The sequence below is a fragment of the Ooceraea biroi genome, chromosome 1 (genome assembly GCF_003672135.1).
Source record: "Ooceraea biroi isolate clonal line C1 chromosome 1, Obir_v5.4, whole genome shotgun sequence".
NCBI lineage: Eukaryota > Metazoa > Arthropoda > Insecta > Hymenoptera > Formicidae > Ooceraea > Ooceraea biroi.
In genome coordinates this window covers 24,025,149-24,042,971 of record NC_039506.1, presented here as the reverse complement: position 1 = coordinate 24,042,971, position 17,823 = coordinate 24,025,149, and the positions used below count along the sequence as shown (strand labels likewise).

General features: G+C 38.9%; 1 protein-coding gene across 1 annotated transcript; it reads right to left on the bottom strand.

Moving 5' to 3' along the window:
- Positions 1–390: 390 nt before the first annotated feature.
- On the bottom strand, positions 391–15,396 carry LOC105279364. Its single transcript, XM_011339086.3, is given in 15 exon segments — positions 391–948; positions 1,350–1,599; positions 1,978–2,312; positions 6,117–6,330; positions 6,460–6,815; positions 7,944–8,003; positions 8,006–8,080; positions 10,742–10,859; positions 11,126–11,227; positions 11,515–11,772; positions 12,532–12,701; positions 13,211–13,403; positions 13,590–13,775; positions 13,932–14,074; positions 15,228–15,396. Coding segments are annotated over 14 exon segments (2,706 nt in total). The 5' UTR covers positions 14,061–14,074; positions 15,228–15,396; the 3' UTR covers positions 391–688.
- Positions 15,397–17,823: the final 2,427 nt, after the last annotated feature.

Here is a 17,823-nt window from a genome sequence, read left to right as displayed (position 1 = left end):
ATATCCGCGCTTATTTCTCTTATGTGTATATGCAGCAGTCCTTCGAAATGATATGCCTTGTGATGCTCAAAACGCATTTGTACATTATGCGTCAACTTTGCGACGCTAATAACAGTGATTCATCGATGAAAAGAATACTCCTCTGATTTCTGGTGCAAGAATCAGCGTAATTTCGCAGTTTGCTTCAATGTAACGTTTTCATGTGCATAAAAAAAGTAGAAGAAATGTACAATACATTATAATTACCGCTACCACGTAATGTGATGTACGTATACCGTTCAACAGAGACGTATAAAAATGCCAGCATATTCAGAAACTAGAAAATCAATCCATTCATCACGGAATTTTTGCATTAGGATCCTCAACAAGAGTAAACAAAAATTAATTTTTCGGTGCTGGCGTATCGTTATATTTTTAATATGACGTACTCATAATCAACATATTGAGAAACTATTAATATTTATAATATCTTATAAATATTAATGCCATTACGTATGTACGTGAAATTTTTAGGTAAAGATACGCTGCTCTCTCAGTTCGTCTTCGTATATTTTACACGTTTCTGTAAATATTTGAAAATTCTATAGTGTGTATAGTGTGTGACAAACGAGTCAGCTAAATTATACATTTTTCAATTCAAAAATTGAACGAGCCAAACGAGTTAAGCGAATTCTCAATGTTTTCAGGCTTATTTCTTCTCAGGCTTATCCTTCTTTTCTGTCGGGCTGCCTGCCTGTTCGTCCTCCTCCGCTTTCTGTCCAAGGTTCAAGAAGTGTGCGAGATGAAGGATGGACACCACACTAGATATATATGTCGCCACGTCTTCCTTCTTCACCGTTCTCAGCTGAGCGACGACCGAATGGTACACACGATTAGCGGTTTTCGTTGACAGCTGGCCAATTGTCTGCACCGCGTGCATCACCTTGTTCTCCTCCGCTGAGACTGGAGCTGCAACAATGCCATTACTTTTATTAAAAATAATCTGATAATTGCAATGGCGAAGGAAATCGCAATACTTTGTGAAACATTCTGCTCGATCCGAGATGCGTCACTTTCTTGAAAAAAGATATAGTTTAATTATAACTCTTTACATAATTCAGATTTTAATTGTAATTATTATTCAAATTGATTTAATAGTTGAATAAAAAATGTTTCTCTCATTTAAATCAAGCGATTGCATATAAATGCATCTCAGAATCGTCCATTTGCTTAGTAAAACTTTGCAAAAGTTCCGCACTTTGCTAGCTAGTATATAACAAACTTTCGAGAATACTAAAGAGACAATTATGTCATCACTATGTCATCATAGTGTAAACGATCTTCTCGCTGAGTATGCTTATGTGATGTACCTGGCGTATTCTCTTCTCCCTCGACTGGCGGGAAGTAATAGTCCAACAGGCGAGTGAGGAGCACACTGGTATTGTCAACACCCTGGACGGCCATATTACCGTATTGTGTGTTCAGAAGCTCGTTTGCCTTGGCTATGCTGGTTTCTTTCAGCGTAGATGCCTGTTGCGTGGCCGAGTCCTTTGCTGAGTTCAATTTCTCGATGGTAGGCTGCAATTTGCTACTCATAACCGCCTTAGCAGCATCGTATATCTGTAAAACATACATATCATCAGAAATCGTATATTTCTTGCATAAATTTCACATTAATTCGCAACTGAACAAAATAATATGTGAAATGAATTAAATTATAAATCACATAATGATAATTTGATCAAACATTTTTAAGAATAAAAGATATTTTAAAATATATGGAACATTAATAGAATATTAAAGAGAGTTAAAATTTTCAATTGCACAATTTCTAGAAAATTAAAATTTTTTAATTGCAAATGTTTACTTTTAAATAAATGTGCAGAATATTTTACTGAACGCTAACGAAGGCATGTTTCGCCATTTGTGATGAAAAGCATCCCATTCTGGTTCTGGGTTCAGAAAATGAAAGGGAGGCAGGTTTCCTTTAACGATTACCTGCTGCGGTGGCTCCTTCACAATCGGTACTTTTTGCTCAACGATGTCCAGCCCTTCGCAGAGCTTCTGGTCGACAGCGCTGATCTGTCCTTCGAATTTCTTGGCCAGGGGGGCTGTGATCGGTGCCGCAGTGGCGGTCGCATAATTCAGTCCGGCTTCGGCGTAGCTTAGTGCCCAGTTGACCAGATGATGGGAATCCTTGACGTAGGAGTACGTGGATCCTGTCTTCTCGATGGCCGAGTGGACCACCGGGATGTTCTTCACACGATCTATGACCTCCAGGCGAGGAGTACCCGCGGAGTTCGGGATGGATTTATTCGCTTCCGCCATTCTCTCTGAAAATCAAGCAACATTTTAGACTGGCATTCGAATCATTTACTTTAAAAACGGCATGTATCATATTTAACAATTCTTGTTAAAATTTAAAATTTTTATAAAAGAAGAATACATCGTGTTAGATTAGATTGTAATCTCGTCAGATGTATGAAATCAACATATGCACGTTTTTCTAAATTTATGATTCATATTCAAGATATGCGCTTTTTTCTAAATTTATGATTCATATTTTGAACTTTGGTACATGCCATTCTTCTGATGAATGATTGCAGCATTGACACAATAAAGTGATGCAAATAAAAAAATCATACTATGCAATGATACCATCGATAACGAACGATGACGTGTGCAGATCCAAATTGGATTCACGATAATAACACATTTCGAGGATAATCGCGCGCGTGCAATGAATAATAATTATTTTCTGCCAAGATCTTTGTACCTTTGGCGGCTCCGGCCAGTCGAAGTCGTTATCTAATCCGTTATTAAATTATGCATCGAAACGAACTCGCACTTTGATACCATCATCATTGCGCGCAGCTCGTTGCGGCCAAACCAACTCCATTTTTATTTTTCCAATGCACGTGTATGCACGATCGGCGAATTAATATAAAGAAAACACGATCGGTGCACGTCGCTTGATAACTATTATCATAGAAAGAGATGCCCGTACTATTTGATATCTCACACATTTATTTATGTGCATGTGAGAAATCGTCGTGCCATGAGTGCCGAGACACTGAGTGTACACAAAATTGACTGCTTGGAACGTTAATAAATAAATTAACAATTTACTCAACTTGTCATGAGATTATGGGCGTAATACATGATTCGTCCGCTAGACAAACAGGAGAGAGAATAATAGAGAATAATTGCCGTTATTATTGGAGCCAGTCGAGTGTTGCAATTGCGTTGCTGTATAACGTTTCAATTAAAGTTATTCTCGTTTCGTACAAAAACTTCTTTCGCAGATACTGAATGACTGATCGCCTGTTGCATCATTTCATAAGTAAAGCGCAACTTTTCTGTTGACATTGACTTGAGGCTCAATGCTATAATTTTATAATAAGATCTATATTGCAAAGTTTTCCTCGCAAAGGGGATTATTGATGTTTGTTGTAAAATATTCACACTAACTATAGATCTAAAAATGTGTCACTCGACAAGAATCTGTTACACGTGTCTGTATTACTAGATCAATGTAATATAACGCACAATGTAAATCATTGTATATTATAATATTAATAATAAATTATTAATAGTAACATAATTTCTTTTTATGTCTACAGTATGAGATAATCCAGAATGTAGTAAGAATCGTTCGCTGATTACTCATTAAGCTCATTAAGCAAAATTAATTAACGTAGAACATGCTTTCGTTAAATGGTCACTTTAAAAATACGATACGAAGGAGTAATGAGATAAAAAGTGACACACAAACGAGTGATATTTTTTATTACGTTGCAATATAGATTCTACAAACAGTTTTGTTTAAAGGAATTGTTTCAACGTTTCAATATCTTTGATATCTAATAAATTTAATTAGAGTTATCAATATCCTTATCACACTCCTAATACTTTCTAAAGTTATTTTGCAATATACTCACGTTTGTGGATCGCTTGTTGAAGAAACTAGTCGTGAATCACCGATTTTCACAAGACACCGGGTAAGACTGACGTTATATCTGTGTGAGGAGTTGCAAGTATCAGAGAGAATGCAATCCGGTGGGGGTACCGGATCAGTGCCGTATTTGCACGTACTCTTTTAAAGGGAAGTAGAAACCAGACGTCCACACTTCATCTGCAAAGAGAAACTTTATCAAATTATGAAACATACGCAAGGGATCGGATATAATGTCAAGCTCGAGAAGTCTAGCTATTAAGGTCTGAGTTTGAGGTACAAATTATTCGACTATTGAAAAATTCGGAGCACTAATTTCTACCACCAAACACGTAAATCATCGCTTAAAACAAAGTCTTAAACAGTGAATGATTACATGATCGAGAAAAAAATCTAGTTTCGTGAAATTAAAAAATTTTTGTATATAATATATTACGCATTATTGCATCATATTATGTGATCGCTTTCATTCCTATTTCCTATCCGGTATTGCCACACGCTTCCATGGATAGGGTCCACGCATCATACGTACGTTTGTGAAACCATTTGTGCTTCTGCGCAGAAAGCAGAGACGTTCCACCACGTCCATGACGTGGCGGTCACACGGTTCTCTTTGGCAGCTGCCTATAAATACACGTAAAAACTGAGTGGATAAGTCCACTGAGTGGACCTTACGAAGAATAATGATTGGAAGTTATGATGATGCTGTTTAGTGAATGTTTAATGAAGTTTAATGGATGAGTCTGATGCAACATTTTCATTCACTTCATGTCGCTCTGAGATACTCACGCGATCACGTGCGCTTCTTGCTTAATTGTTAATTAGCTTCAGAAGGTTTATCGGAATCATAATGCCTGCGAGACGTCGGGCTCGTAATATATTAATTCATTCGCAAGGAATAATTGCGTTATAAAGAACACGTAAACGTTTCGATAAGCTTTACTGCTCATTCATGTACTTGAGAGATTGTGGTCGCTTCCAGTTACAGAGATAAGACTGAAGGCCTATTATAGCTCCAATCAGCAAGAAAATTGAGGAATTCAGAAAAATAATAGCACAGTTCTCCGATGAACGTACTTACTGTTTTCGAAACATCGTTCTCCATTTACGATAAAAAATAGACACTTTTCTACAAAAAGACGTAATTTAAAAGGACGTAATTAAAAATTAATATTATTGTATTGTATCGTGATTGTATTTATTATATTTATATTACATCTATTGCAAGTACACGATATGTGTATCACTCTTAAAAAAAGAAACTAATCATTATCATATCAAATCTTAGAGCTTATCTTATTCCACCTAATATTAATGGAAACGATCTCGCGCGAACGTTTTCGTTTACTGTATTCGTAGTTCTTCAATTATAATCTATTCGTACTCTCTCACCGATTACAAAAGATATATAAATATAAAACTTATCTACAATTGTATATATATCTCACAATTATCCTTCCATATTAAAGATTATCATCTACTACAAGTGTACAGCGAACAAAGTAGAATCATGCGCACGTATTAATAATCGTCGATACTGAGTGCTTTTCGCATCTCGATTGCTTTCGCACCTGCAAGGAATAACCGGCTGATTTTCAGCTTGCGACGACGGACAAAGACCGCAAGAGGACGAGCGGTACGTAATAATTGAAAATAAATACGAAATTCGAAAAGAACGATATCCATTTTCAACGACGGGCATAGATGACGTCAATTTTCGAGCCTCGCGTAACCGTATATCGAGAAAACTCGACATGGAGGCCGAGGCGTTTCCTCATTCGTTCTTCTTCTCCTCCGGGTCTTTTTCCTGCGGTTCTTGCTTCTTCTCGCCATTCATGTGTGACGTATTCGTATTCTTTTCGTTAACCTTGTGAAGATATCGCGTAAGCCGGAGAAATTCGATCAAACTGCTAACGTAGCTCCTTAATAAGCCATTTTTGTTATTGGTGTTCAAGTGATACACTATGTTGGAGTATACGCGTCGAGCTGCTTTATTGGACAGGTGGCCGACCGTTTGCAAAGTGTGCAGCAGCTTATCTCCCTCAATCGTGTTTACCTCTGTGATAATGATATGCAAAATGTAAGATAATATAATCATAAATACAGGAGACTTACAAAATATTGTAGAAAAAATGTATTAATTGTAATTTTAATTGTGCAATCGAATATAATTAAGCCTCACCTAATATTTTCTCTTCTCGCGTCGCCGGGAAGTATTTATCGATGAGTTGATCAACGACGACAGCTGTGCTGTCCAGACCTTTTACAGCCGCAGTGCCATAATGCGTATCAAGTATCTGGTTGGCGGTGTACCAGCTGAAATCGCGGAGATTCACTGCTTGCGTGACGATCACATCATTTACGTGCGAAATCGTTGATACTGCTTTCTCATAAATCTGAGGAAATACAGCCCAGCTTTAATACATAGTACATTTTAATCAAATTAAATTAAAAAATATAAAGAGATGCATATCCAAATAATTGAACATTTGTCGTAACTACGTGACAAAAAATTGAATTCAGACCTGTGCGGGTGTTTCTTTAACCAGCGGCACTTTCTCTTCGATCTTGTCGAGGCCAAAACACAATGTACGATCGACGAAAGACAGAGGGGTCTCGAATTTTTTCACGATAGGCGCTGCGATGGGCACTGCTTGTTTCGTCGCGATGCTCACGGACGTCTCAGCGGTGGCGAGTGCCCAATGCACCAGCTGATATGAGTCTTTCACCCTGGAGTAGGTCTCCGCAGACTTGGCGATTGCCAATTCAACGACGGGTAATCCCAGCACGCGATCGAAGACCTTCAGATGGGGAAGTTGCACCACTTCAGCCGTCATGGTTTCGTGTTGTTGTATCACGGAGTGTGAAATAAGGTTTGATGATTAACTGTAATAATAAATTGGTATATTATGAGCGTGATAGATGTAAATAATACTTTCTCGTCTCTAAAAATAATTCTAATGTTACGTCAAGCAATCCGCAGGAATTTGCGTTAAATAAATTTGGGTGAAAGTTTTTATGAAACAGGAATATTGGAAGGATGACTCTCGTTTTAGAATGCAATCGCCTGCGAGAAGAGAAATTTCTAAATTTATGCACACACACACCCACCTGTGATGAGCATAGGTCAACGTACCCAAGTAATAGATCGACAAAACTTTCTCAAGCTTCTCTTCGAAGCGTATCTCACTTATTCTCTTTTCTGCTCCGCGAAATAATTATCTTTTATTTTTGATAACGTTGCGTGATGAAATTTTAATTTACTGTCGTGTTATGATTCTCTATACGAAACACTGGAATTCTATAATTCCGGTTGGCCTTCCATGACAGAGGACAATGGACAGAAACATAAATATCAATATTTTCGAGCACCGGTAATCGTCCTCGAGAAGCTATCATCATCAAAATCACGTGAATTAAATATTGATCATGAATCTAAATCATCAACATCACGTGAACAATTAAATATTGATCATGAATCTAGATCATCAACATCACGTGAACAATTAATGATCGTCGTAAATATTCCAATCATTTCTGTTTCAAAATACATGTAACTTATTAAATTTATAAATTAAAAATAAATAAAATAAATAGAAACGAAAAGCACACACGAATTATAATGCAAATTAAAATTAATAAAATGACACACGTATCGAGAATCGAAGAGATCGTAAAAGAGCTGATCAAATTTTTAGGACAAAATTTCATGGCGCACTTTACAGCAATAATTCTTTGCAGATCACACTGAGATTTTCAATACACATAAATAAAGCACAAAATAATTATCCTCACAGATTCTAACGCAAAATTCCTGTAGATACGTAGCTCGGAGCAACGGTCCAGTCTTTTCCTCTTTAGTCTCACCGCTGGACGACAATACTTCATTGACCGATATTAGATATTAAATAATAAATCAAAATTCGTTGCGATTCGTCGGGAATAATACTCACAGGTCGTTCAGATAGCCGCTACGTTGCCGTTCGGTACACTGCAAGTTCTCCGGCGCGATTCTCGAACGCGTCTGACACAGCGGCACGAATGCTCCCTTCCGTTACGCACGATGAACACTTATAAAGTGGAGAATGGCCTGCGCAGTGAACGCGGTTTGAATGAGCCAATGATAACCGAGCAAAGCAGGTCTGTCTTCTTTCTGGTCTCTAGATGGATGTACGTGACCATTTTCACGAATTGATCCTTGGGGTGGTTTTTCGAAGTCTTGGAAAGAAAACGCTGCTTGTCACTCCGAAAAAGCGAGGGTTGCCTTTGGTCTGGACAACCAATGAAAAAGCAAGCACGTTGAGATGCCTTTCACGACAACATCTTCTAATTGCTCATTATATATGCGATGTTTATTTCCATATTTACCTTATAATTACATGGATCGCAATTGCATTGTCCAATCCGGGCTGGATAGCGCGTCATTCTTTTTCAGAAAAAGCGAAATGCGTAACGCACGCGAGAGTCAATTTTGCGAAATAATGTATATGCAGTCGAAGGTGAAATGTTCTATGCTTTTTTTCTGGCTTCCTGCATTTTTATTTCACTAGATTAAACGATTTTCCTCAAATTAAATTAAAACATTCTGCTTTTGTACGATCGACATAAATGCTTGTACTAATTTACATGAAGCATAAATTGATAAATGATACGAGAGATGGTTTGTATCCGTACAGATTTGTATAATCATAATCGCGTCGTGGAAACTTTTGTACGTTTCCCATGATGCGCTTTTCCTTAGTTCCCTTGTTGCCATGCAGTGAAGGTGCATCGTATTTCTCACATGCTGCTGCGAAATGAAGAGGGGACAGAGTTCCCTGCTCTGTTCCTTCTCATAGTGGCCTGGTGCAAAGTCCGGTTCATCTACATCGTCACACGATCACGCCTGTGTTATCGTCGCCGGTGCGACATCGCCATAGACACACAGAAATGATTTGATGAGGAATTATCAGGAGAATCCACATCCGGGTTTCGCTGAGGAAATCTCAGCCCGAGGGATCTGTTCTTCTCAAAGAATTAGAGAATCATTAAATATCTGAGATATCGATTATTCATTTTTGAAAACTTTATTTCTTATATCGATACGATATCAGGCGTCTTATGCAACGTACAAATACAAATATCAATATTAATGATAAGAATCATTTAACATATAAATTGAATACCAAATCGTTACATATTGCGTTTCATAATTCTAAATAGCGTGGAACTGCAAATCATGAGGATTGGAGATGTGAAATTTTTCGTTAAGTATGTGTGATGTCGATCTTTTCAGTTTTCTAAAATATTTATGATCAGTTAGATTTGCATATGATCAGCAAATTGTACAACATTGAACTATAGTCAAAATTTTTTATGACTAACCAGATCAAAGTTAAAACGCTCGTTATCACATTGGTTTCACAATGTAAAGCGATTTGTAGTTGTCATCATTCTTATATCTATTTTTCCATTAAATTCCAGAGTCCATAACACGTTGCATCTAGGCTGTGCGATTCGCAGATAAGCGTCTTATCATGTATGTAATGCATGAAGTATCGCGTAAATACTAAATATAACACATGTCGCTTGTCTGTCTCGAGCGTTTGAATCATTTTCTCGAGAACTTTACAAGTCATGATTTAATAACATACGTAATTACATATATACGTAAGTTATAAAAATTTATATATAATATATATATTTATATATATTAAAACATCTTGAAGAAATCAAGAGTATTCTGAATAAAAATATGCTTATGAAAGTTTTCGCAGCGCAGAAAATAAACTTTATTCAAAGATATCATAAGTATAATATTACTTTCTAAAAGAGAAGTAGGTCGATACATTATTTTTGGTATCAATATTTAACAAAAACGATCTGTTGAATTACGAAAAACATGTATTAGCAACCTAGTAGAGTAACAGGAAGCGCAAGATAAAAATTCAGCAATTATCTAAAGATTTCTCCTAGCTTTCACTACTGGAAGAAATCTGAAGAGAGTGTAGCAAGAACGGAATATATGTGGATGTCTCTCGCAATTTCTTCGGCTGAATATCAAAGTCCACGGTTTTACACTTTAAACGATGCGCAAAAAAGTAATCGATTCGTGTTATCTGCGTATCTAAATCGAGAGATGAAGACTGAATAATTTAATATGTATTATCCACTTTTCTAAGCATAACATGCTTTGCGCAAGATCGGATAAGATATCTGTAATCATAAAGAAAAATATTATTAACTATAATATAATATTTACCTAAATATCAAGGATTATTGTTATCATAAGTGTTTCGTAAAATCTATGATGTTCAATATTAAATATATACTTATCTGCCAAATAATAAAAATTTGATTTAGCAATAAAAATAAATTTGACTTATCGCTATTTTAGACCTAAGATTTCGATACAGAAAGGTGAAATAAGTATCGCAGAACACGCGGCGATTACGATTAAACCAAGACGGCCCTTTATTTCTTCACTTACACTTAATTAGAAGCAACAGTGGAGACTAATGGCTAAATTGAGAAGCACAGAATGAGCGCGGCACGGGGTACACTGTGCCGATGATAAGAAATATACCTGTCGCTTGTATTATCGTATCGATATTCACGAGTACAAAATTGAATAGAACCGTAATAAAAATAATGACGTAACGTCACGGTTGACGGTTGACGACGTTATTTTACTTAGCAAGTGGCGAGCGACTCGGCGCGATTTCCATCCTCGTGTCTTCAACCTTGTAATCGAAAACCATACCGGAAGGGGAAAGAAACCTACACGTAGCAGGTTTTCGCAGGCGAGACTCTCTCGTTACTCGATACCGTTTATTGGGGGGCTGGAGATCACCGACATGTGGTTGTTGTGGTTCTGCTGGCAGTTTTGCGCGCACGTTGCCTTTTGGTGGCTGGAACGGCCAGCAAGAAATGCGGCGAATTTTTCCTGTGAGAGTAACATTTATTTTATTTATATAACGTTTAATATTGTTGTTATTATTTGTATTGGGCAACGTTATAAAAAGGTAATATAAAAAGAAAATGTTGATATGTAATACTCGTGGTAGACGTAATAATTATTCTGAGATTGCCAGAATTCAGATTTTGCCTTTCGTAAAATCGTAAACTATTTCTATCTCCTTCTTGTTCCTGAAATTCAATCGGATATCGAAGATGCTATTTCAGATAGGTGTAATACAAGATTATACGCACCAATAGTAGATTTGTCATTGCACTCAGCCTCTCAATGGCATCTCGTATGACGGATACTTGTTCGTTCGCCGCATTTGTGCTTTTACCAATCAGCGGTGTCATCTGAAAAATCATGCGTATCATATAAAATCTCTATTAAATATCGCTCAGTAATCTTATTGCATGATTTCACATTTTTGCAATCATGATAATAAACAAAATGAACATTTTTTTATCAGAAGCTTTCCATTTCTTCTTTGATAAATGCAATCGCGAAAGAGTGAGTGACTTTCGCGCGCAGCACGTGTCTATCGCATCTTTCAGGATTAATCGAATTGACTGATCAGATTAATTAATCAAGCAAGAACTAATGCGCCGGTTTAAATCAAATAAGTGAAAATTGATGTAACCTTCAATGAGGCGTCCGCGATGGCGAGCAATTGATGAGAGAGCCGGGTAAGGAGGTGACCTAAGCGACGCGGGGTCCTGGCCGCCAATGATGCTGTGCCGTTCACCAGATGGACCAGGCGCCGCGCGGACTCGCGTGTCAGGAGCACCAGCAGCTGCTCGAGTGTGGCCGGACGTGCCTGATTTTCCGGCTCGGGTTCACTCAACGTAGCCCACAACGCCTTAGCCTTCTCCAGCGCGAGTTTCGGGTCTGTCGCTATCTGTACATGAGAAAACGATAAGCTGAACGTCGGAAGATAGATGTGTAAACGGCGGGTGTATCTCCCTCGTGCGTACGATAAGAAAACGTCCTCTGGGATAGATACGAAATTCATGAGACCGTTCGGTGATCATTGCAAACGTTTGTGTTGCTAGTGTGAATCAGCTGAAACATTTCCTTCGCGTAACGCAAAAGATCCCAGAAAGAGAAAGAGACAAACAGAGAGAGAGAGAGAGAGAGAGAGAGAGAGAACATGAAAATTGAAGCTTGAATGTGTGTTATGTTTTCTTTATATCACTGTAGCAGAAAACTTTATCAGTTCTTGTGTAATTGTTATTTACGTTCCAGCGATTATTCACGATCTGCAAAAATCCACAAATGAACATTCTGCAGACGCTGCTCTTAGGAAGTCACTGTGGACCTTGTGGTATCAAGAGCATCGAATATCACGCATTTCATAAGTGCTTCTGGATATAAGTTTTCTCAAGCATAGGAAGAAACAAGTTTCTCGTTTAATCGACGCCTCGCGCACGGCAACGATATGTCGCAACGATATGTCTACGAGTCAGTAGTTATCTTCCACGAGCGACATTTTTCTAATTGATTGGTGGATCCAATCAATTGGTTTATGGTAATACCATTAATCACGGCGGCACGGAGTGTCACGCGCGATGCACGTACATTGTAGACGTTAAAAAATAATTAATTTTGCCACGATAACGGTAACTGAACGATATACTGATTGAATGTCGGGTCTTACCAATTCTACCACGTACAAAAGGACGTGGATGCACTCCGTTCCTTGCTCTTTAAGCGCGCGCGCCTCGGCCAAAGTGCGCCGTGTCAATCTCTTTTGCAGCTTTCGCGAGAATCTTGCGCCATGCTTGATCGCGCGTGTCGTTTTGCTCACGGGTTCACTGGGATTGACCTCTGAAAAGTGGATTGTCAACCATTCGATATTTATTGTCTCATTAATGTCGCGTTAATCGCTCTATCGCTGCTCTGCCGTTTTAATCTTCCTATGCAACAAGGCGAGTGAAAGCGTTAGAAACATTTCGAATCAAAACATATCTTCTTTGTGATAATCGCAAAAAGATATGAAAATTGCAATTAAACTACTAATTGAAACTCGATAGTATTTATTTATATTAGTGTAATTTAAATTGAATAATAGATCTAGCTAACTAATTTTATCATGCGTATTGAAATTTGCAGTAATATGCACACATTGATTGTTTAGTATGTCAATACACAGGTTAACACAATAATCTATATATTGACATACTAAACAATCAATGTATTATTGCGTATTACTGCAAATTTCAATACGTATGATAAAATTAATTTATAAAATTGACGTTGTATTTCCGCCAACGCGAAACAATATTTTATCAAAGTATAGGAATCTATTTGAACCTATCATCGTGCAACTATCTTACCATTTACGACTTTGTCAGATGGATCTGCCGGCAAATAATGATCCACGTACTTGTCCGCAACTGTCAACGCATCGTCCAATCTATCCGCGGCGGCATTGGCAGCTTGACTGCCAATTTGTTTAACACTTCCGGCACGCAGCAGAACCGGCCTCACAAATTTGTTATTTACATAGTCTCGTGTGTTCAAATACATCTTGAGCATGAAACGTAAAATAGCACTGAATTAATTTTTGCATGCAACCGTTTGGAAATTAATCGATAATATTGTATCGAGAATTTTCTTGTATTTCTCTCGCGATACAGCCATAAATAACTGATTGTTGCTATTATAATAATTATTGTCAATCTCGGAGAGGTAGAAATGTATCGGCGAACTTACGAGATGAGGAGGAAGGTGCACCACCGGCACTCTCTGCTCGACGATATCGATACCTTTGCACAACAGCTGATCGATTGTCGTAATGGGCCCATGGAGCGCGAAGATTGCCGGTTTTGCCGTCGCCGTTGCAATCGCTAATGACTGCTCGGCCGTATCCAAACTCCAGTTCATCAATGAATTGGAACGCTACGAAGGAGGAAACAGTTGCAACGAAATCAAGAGACAAATTGCGCTTTATATTATCCATATATTTGCATTTAATCAATGCGCATGATTTGTCAGTTCTCCAATGACGCGATGAATGATTCTGCCATGCGTGACGCATAGCTTTTGCAACATTACCTTTATTTTTCTGTACACATTGCCGGCGATGTGTATACCGCTCTCCACGATGGGAAGGCTCGAAATCCTAGCGACAGACTCGAAATGCGGCAAATCCGAGTGCCGCCTTCTCACGTTTGTTCGCGCCATGTGCGATACAGTCGCTGTAATGAAGCAGTTGGAGATTAGATTAACGATGAATCGGTAAAAATGTACATGTAAAACATACAAATAACATTATACCATCATAATATAACAATGTAAATTGCACATTACATATCTTATATTACAAAATACATTTTCTATAGAAAATATATGTATGTACGTCATGCATGTCATGCATTTCGGAACGCTTTCAATTACGATATAATCCATATATTTCTCTCCTAGCATCGTGCATCTGATGCTATCCGAAATAATTCGCTCCGGCTCAGCGTAATAATCGGTTATTTCCCCTTTTCTTCCATTTTAGCTTGCACTTTCGCCGTATCTAGAGACTGGTGCCGTTTGCGGCCAGCCGATAATAGATTATCGCAAAGACAACAATCCGTGGAAAAAATCACGTGCTTTCTTTGGCAAACGTAAACGGAGCCATATGTCAATCAAAAGAAACGACTCGCTCGGCATCGCCGCACCGATAAGGGAGGTCATACTGGGCGGGGATGACGAGTAAGATTGATTTTGCTTCGTGGTTAATGTCGAGGCTGTACGACTCTATTGAACCAGGCTTAAAACAACCTGCTTTAATCGTTGATTAAATGGTATCGGATCGCAATGCTGAATCGTTGTCGGTGACGAAGGAGGAAATCCGCCGCGCAAGTTCGTGAGTCGATCCGGCTACTCAATCGTCGCTTCCGGCAGAACTTTCACTCGCAGTTCACCGTGGCCTTACTCTTGCAAGTTGAAGAATTATCCGGAATCACTCCGGTGAAATCTGCGAGAAATTAAGCCGCTGCACGGATAGGAGGACTTTCTCGCGGAGCTCGAACTTTCCTTATACCGCCAATGCGCGCATCATCCTCATTGTCATCTGCAAGATGCTAATCCGCAACTGCAATCGCGCCTTAATTTCGTGTCGGTATAATTATTATTATATTAGCTTTGTTATGTTCACTGACGTGCATTAGAGTTATTACCGCGATGCTACCGCTATTGCTTCCGTTTAAGTTTCAATCTGATCTGTCGCGTAATTATGTATCGTCGATCATGCTTATCAGCCGTTAAAGCGATTCCAACGCGAACTCAACGCGGTCTCGCACAAATCCGGAATAGATCCGGATCGGCGGAGAACCGGCGGCGCATCGGGGGGATGCTTACCTGACGTCGAGGCGAGCTGAAATGACGAAGAATGCGAGCCTGAGGATGTTTTCTAAGGAATGGTGTATCGTGTAAACGAGGCCCGGATCGCGAACCCGGTGGCCGATGAGACTCGGCAGAAAACTCGGCGTTTCGACCGAAGAACGCGCCGTTGACTGCACGTCGCCGACTGCAAAACGATATCTCATCGGCTTGACCTATGACACATCGATTATATGCGGACGCAGCGGACGTAATGGCGCAGAAGAATAAAACTTTTCCCAGCGGCGCCGTCGTCGTCTCGCTGGATCAAGAAAGAGAAAGAAAGAGAGAGAGAAAGAGACAGAGACAGACTTTGATACTGCAGCTGAAGTCGACTTCAGTGCAGATCGCACTCGCGGATATCGGGAAGATCTGCGGTGCAGCCAGCCGCAGGAATCCCGATTCTGAAATATAATACATAAATTGCATCGAAATCTCGGTCGGCCGAGAATTCTCTTAGAAACGGAATATCTTACACTTGTTCACTTAAAGTTCGTCAGCTTTCTTCGGCCTCTTTTTTTATGCGAAACTTTTCGCTCAATGGAAGCCGCGAATCAATGAAAATTGAAGGCGCAATGAAAATCGCGGAGTCGCAAGTGCGTTCGTGTTTTGCGCTCTTATCGCAGATAGATCGTAACGTTTTTATTGGCCCTCGGTCCTTCCGAGCCGCGGCGATTGTTATTGTCCATTTTATCAGTCAAGTGTTGCGGCATACGTCACCGACGACGATATTTTAGGTACGTACGCGCGAAACAACGGCGCGCGTTCTCCATTCGGCTTCTGTACGTTCCTCGCGCGATCTGCGAGGCACGCACCTGCGTAAATATGTGGATGCGATTTGACGGTAATTGCGCTCGTCCCACTTTGCGATTGCAACATCGTGCCTGTCGTGGCGTGCATCGCAATCTAACACGCAAGACGAACGGAAATTATTGCTCTAGGCCACGAGAACGAGGTTCGTGAAAATGTGTATCGGCGAAAAAGAAAACACGGAAAACTCGAAATTATCGCTGGCAGACGCTCTTAATAGCCATGCAAAGTCCAGTTGGTCTGCACGAAGATCGACGATCATCCCATGAGCTCTTAAATCGCACTTTGCAACTGCAACTTGTATCGCGAACTTATATACATACATGTATGTTTGATTCTACATCGTTACATTGTTGAACAAGAAGACGAATGGTTAATGATATCGCGTCATCGTGAGACTTTAAAAGGTCAGATTAATAAAACAACCAGTCTGTCACTCATCCAGAGTAAAATTGTTGCTAGACTCAACTAATGTTGCTAGACTCAACTAGCCTGACCCAGCTAATATCAGTCAGAAAATTGCTGGGGCATTAATTCTCAGGAGCCTTGAGATGACTTTTCAATTGACGGAAAAACCGCACACGCGCATTTTCACGCACGGTAACTCGAACATTTGCACGCGATAGTAAATAACTCAGCTAAAAAACTCTGACAGTTAATTCATTTGAGATACTCGCCATTATTAGAACGCCCATTATAAGTCGATTATACGCCGATCATATCTGACAATTAATTAAAACAAAATTACATCTCTCCTTGTAATTATTATGTAATAAATTGATGAATCTTAAAAAGAAGCTTCGGGATACAGGGAAACCTGTATTTTGCATGCAACAAAGTGGTTTATCCATCTAACGATCAAAAGACTGACAAAGATAGTGATAAATAATCTAGTTAATTGAGTGACTTGTCAATTCAATTGATATCGCGATACTTATTGTTAATTACAGATACTTTCTCCATACATAACGTGTCCCATTCAGGGATCGCTAAGGTATATAAAAGGGGATGGTGGAATTTGTCACGTGTAGCACACATGTGAGCCTTTTCTTGCGGCATGCGCGCAATTACGAGACGATAGTGAACGTGTCTATTTTAATAGGTTGCAAACACACCATTATCCGAAACATCTTCTCATCCATAGGCGTACGCAAGAATATCTTTCACATGCTCTGCATGTTTAACCGCGAAGCTTCGTAAATCGTTGGCAAACGTTTATGGCAAACGTTTATGAAACACATGTCTTACTGCGAGCACTTTTACGTTAATCTTTACATGTTATGCTGCTTAACGTAGTTAAGTAATATAATTGAGTAAACTGACACTCCTACTTCGAAAAGAAAACGAGAAAAGATGAGAAGTTCCAAAACTTCATCTTAATATCGTTCGCTAGCAGTTTGTTAGTTTCATAATATAATATTTAACTTTTTATTTTAATGGCTGAAACTATTATTATTTATTAAGGAAATGTCTGTCTTCGCACTATAAAAATTTATATTTTATGTAGAAATAAACTTAGACTTAATATAGAAAGAATTAAGGGCTTCTTCCCGGGCGCCCTTGTTCGCCGACAATATTCCACCGTATACACACACATAACAATTATCCACGCTAAGAATGTCAATAAAAAGTTATTAGTTCCATTTGCACCGTTGTGCAGAACGTGTTACATGCAACGTAGTCTAATATTAGTTCCAATCAGTGCCAATAAAAAAGAAAATAACCACGTCACGAATACACGTGTACTTACATACAATCTTTGATA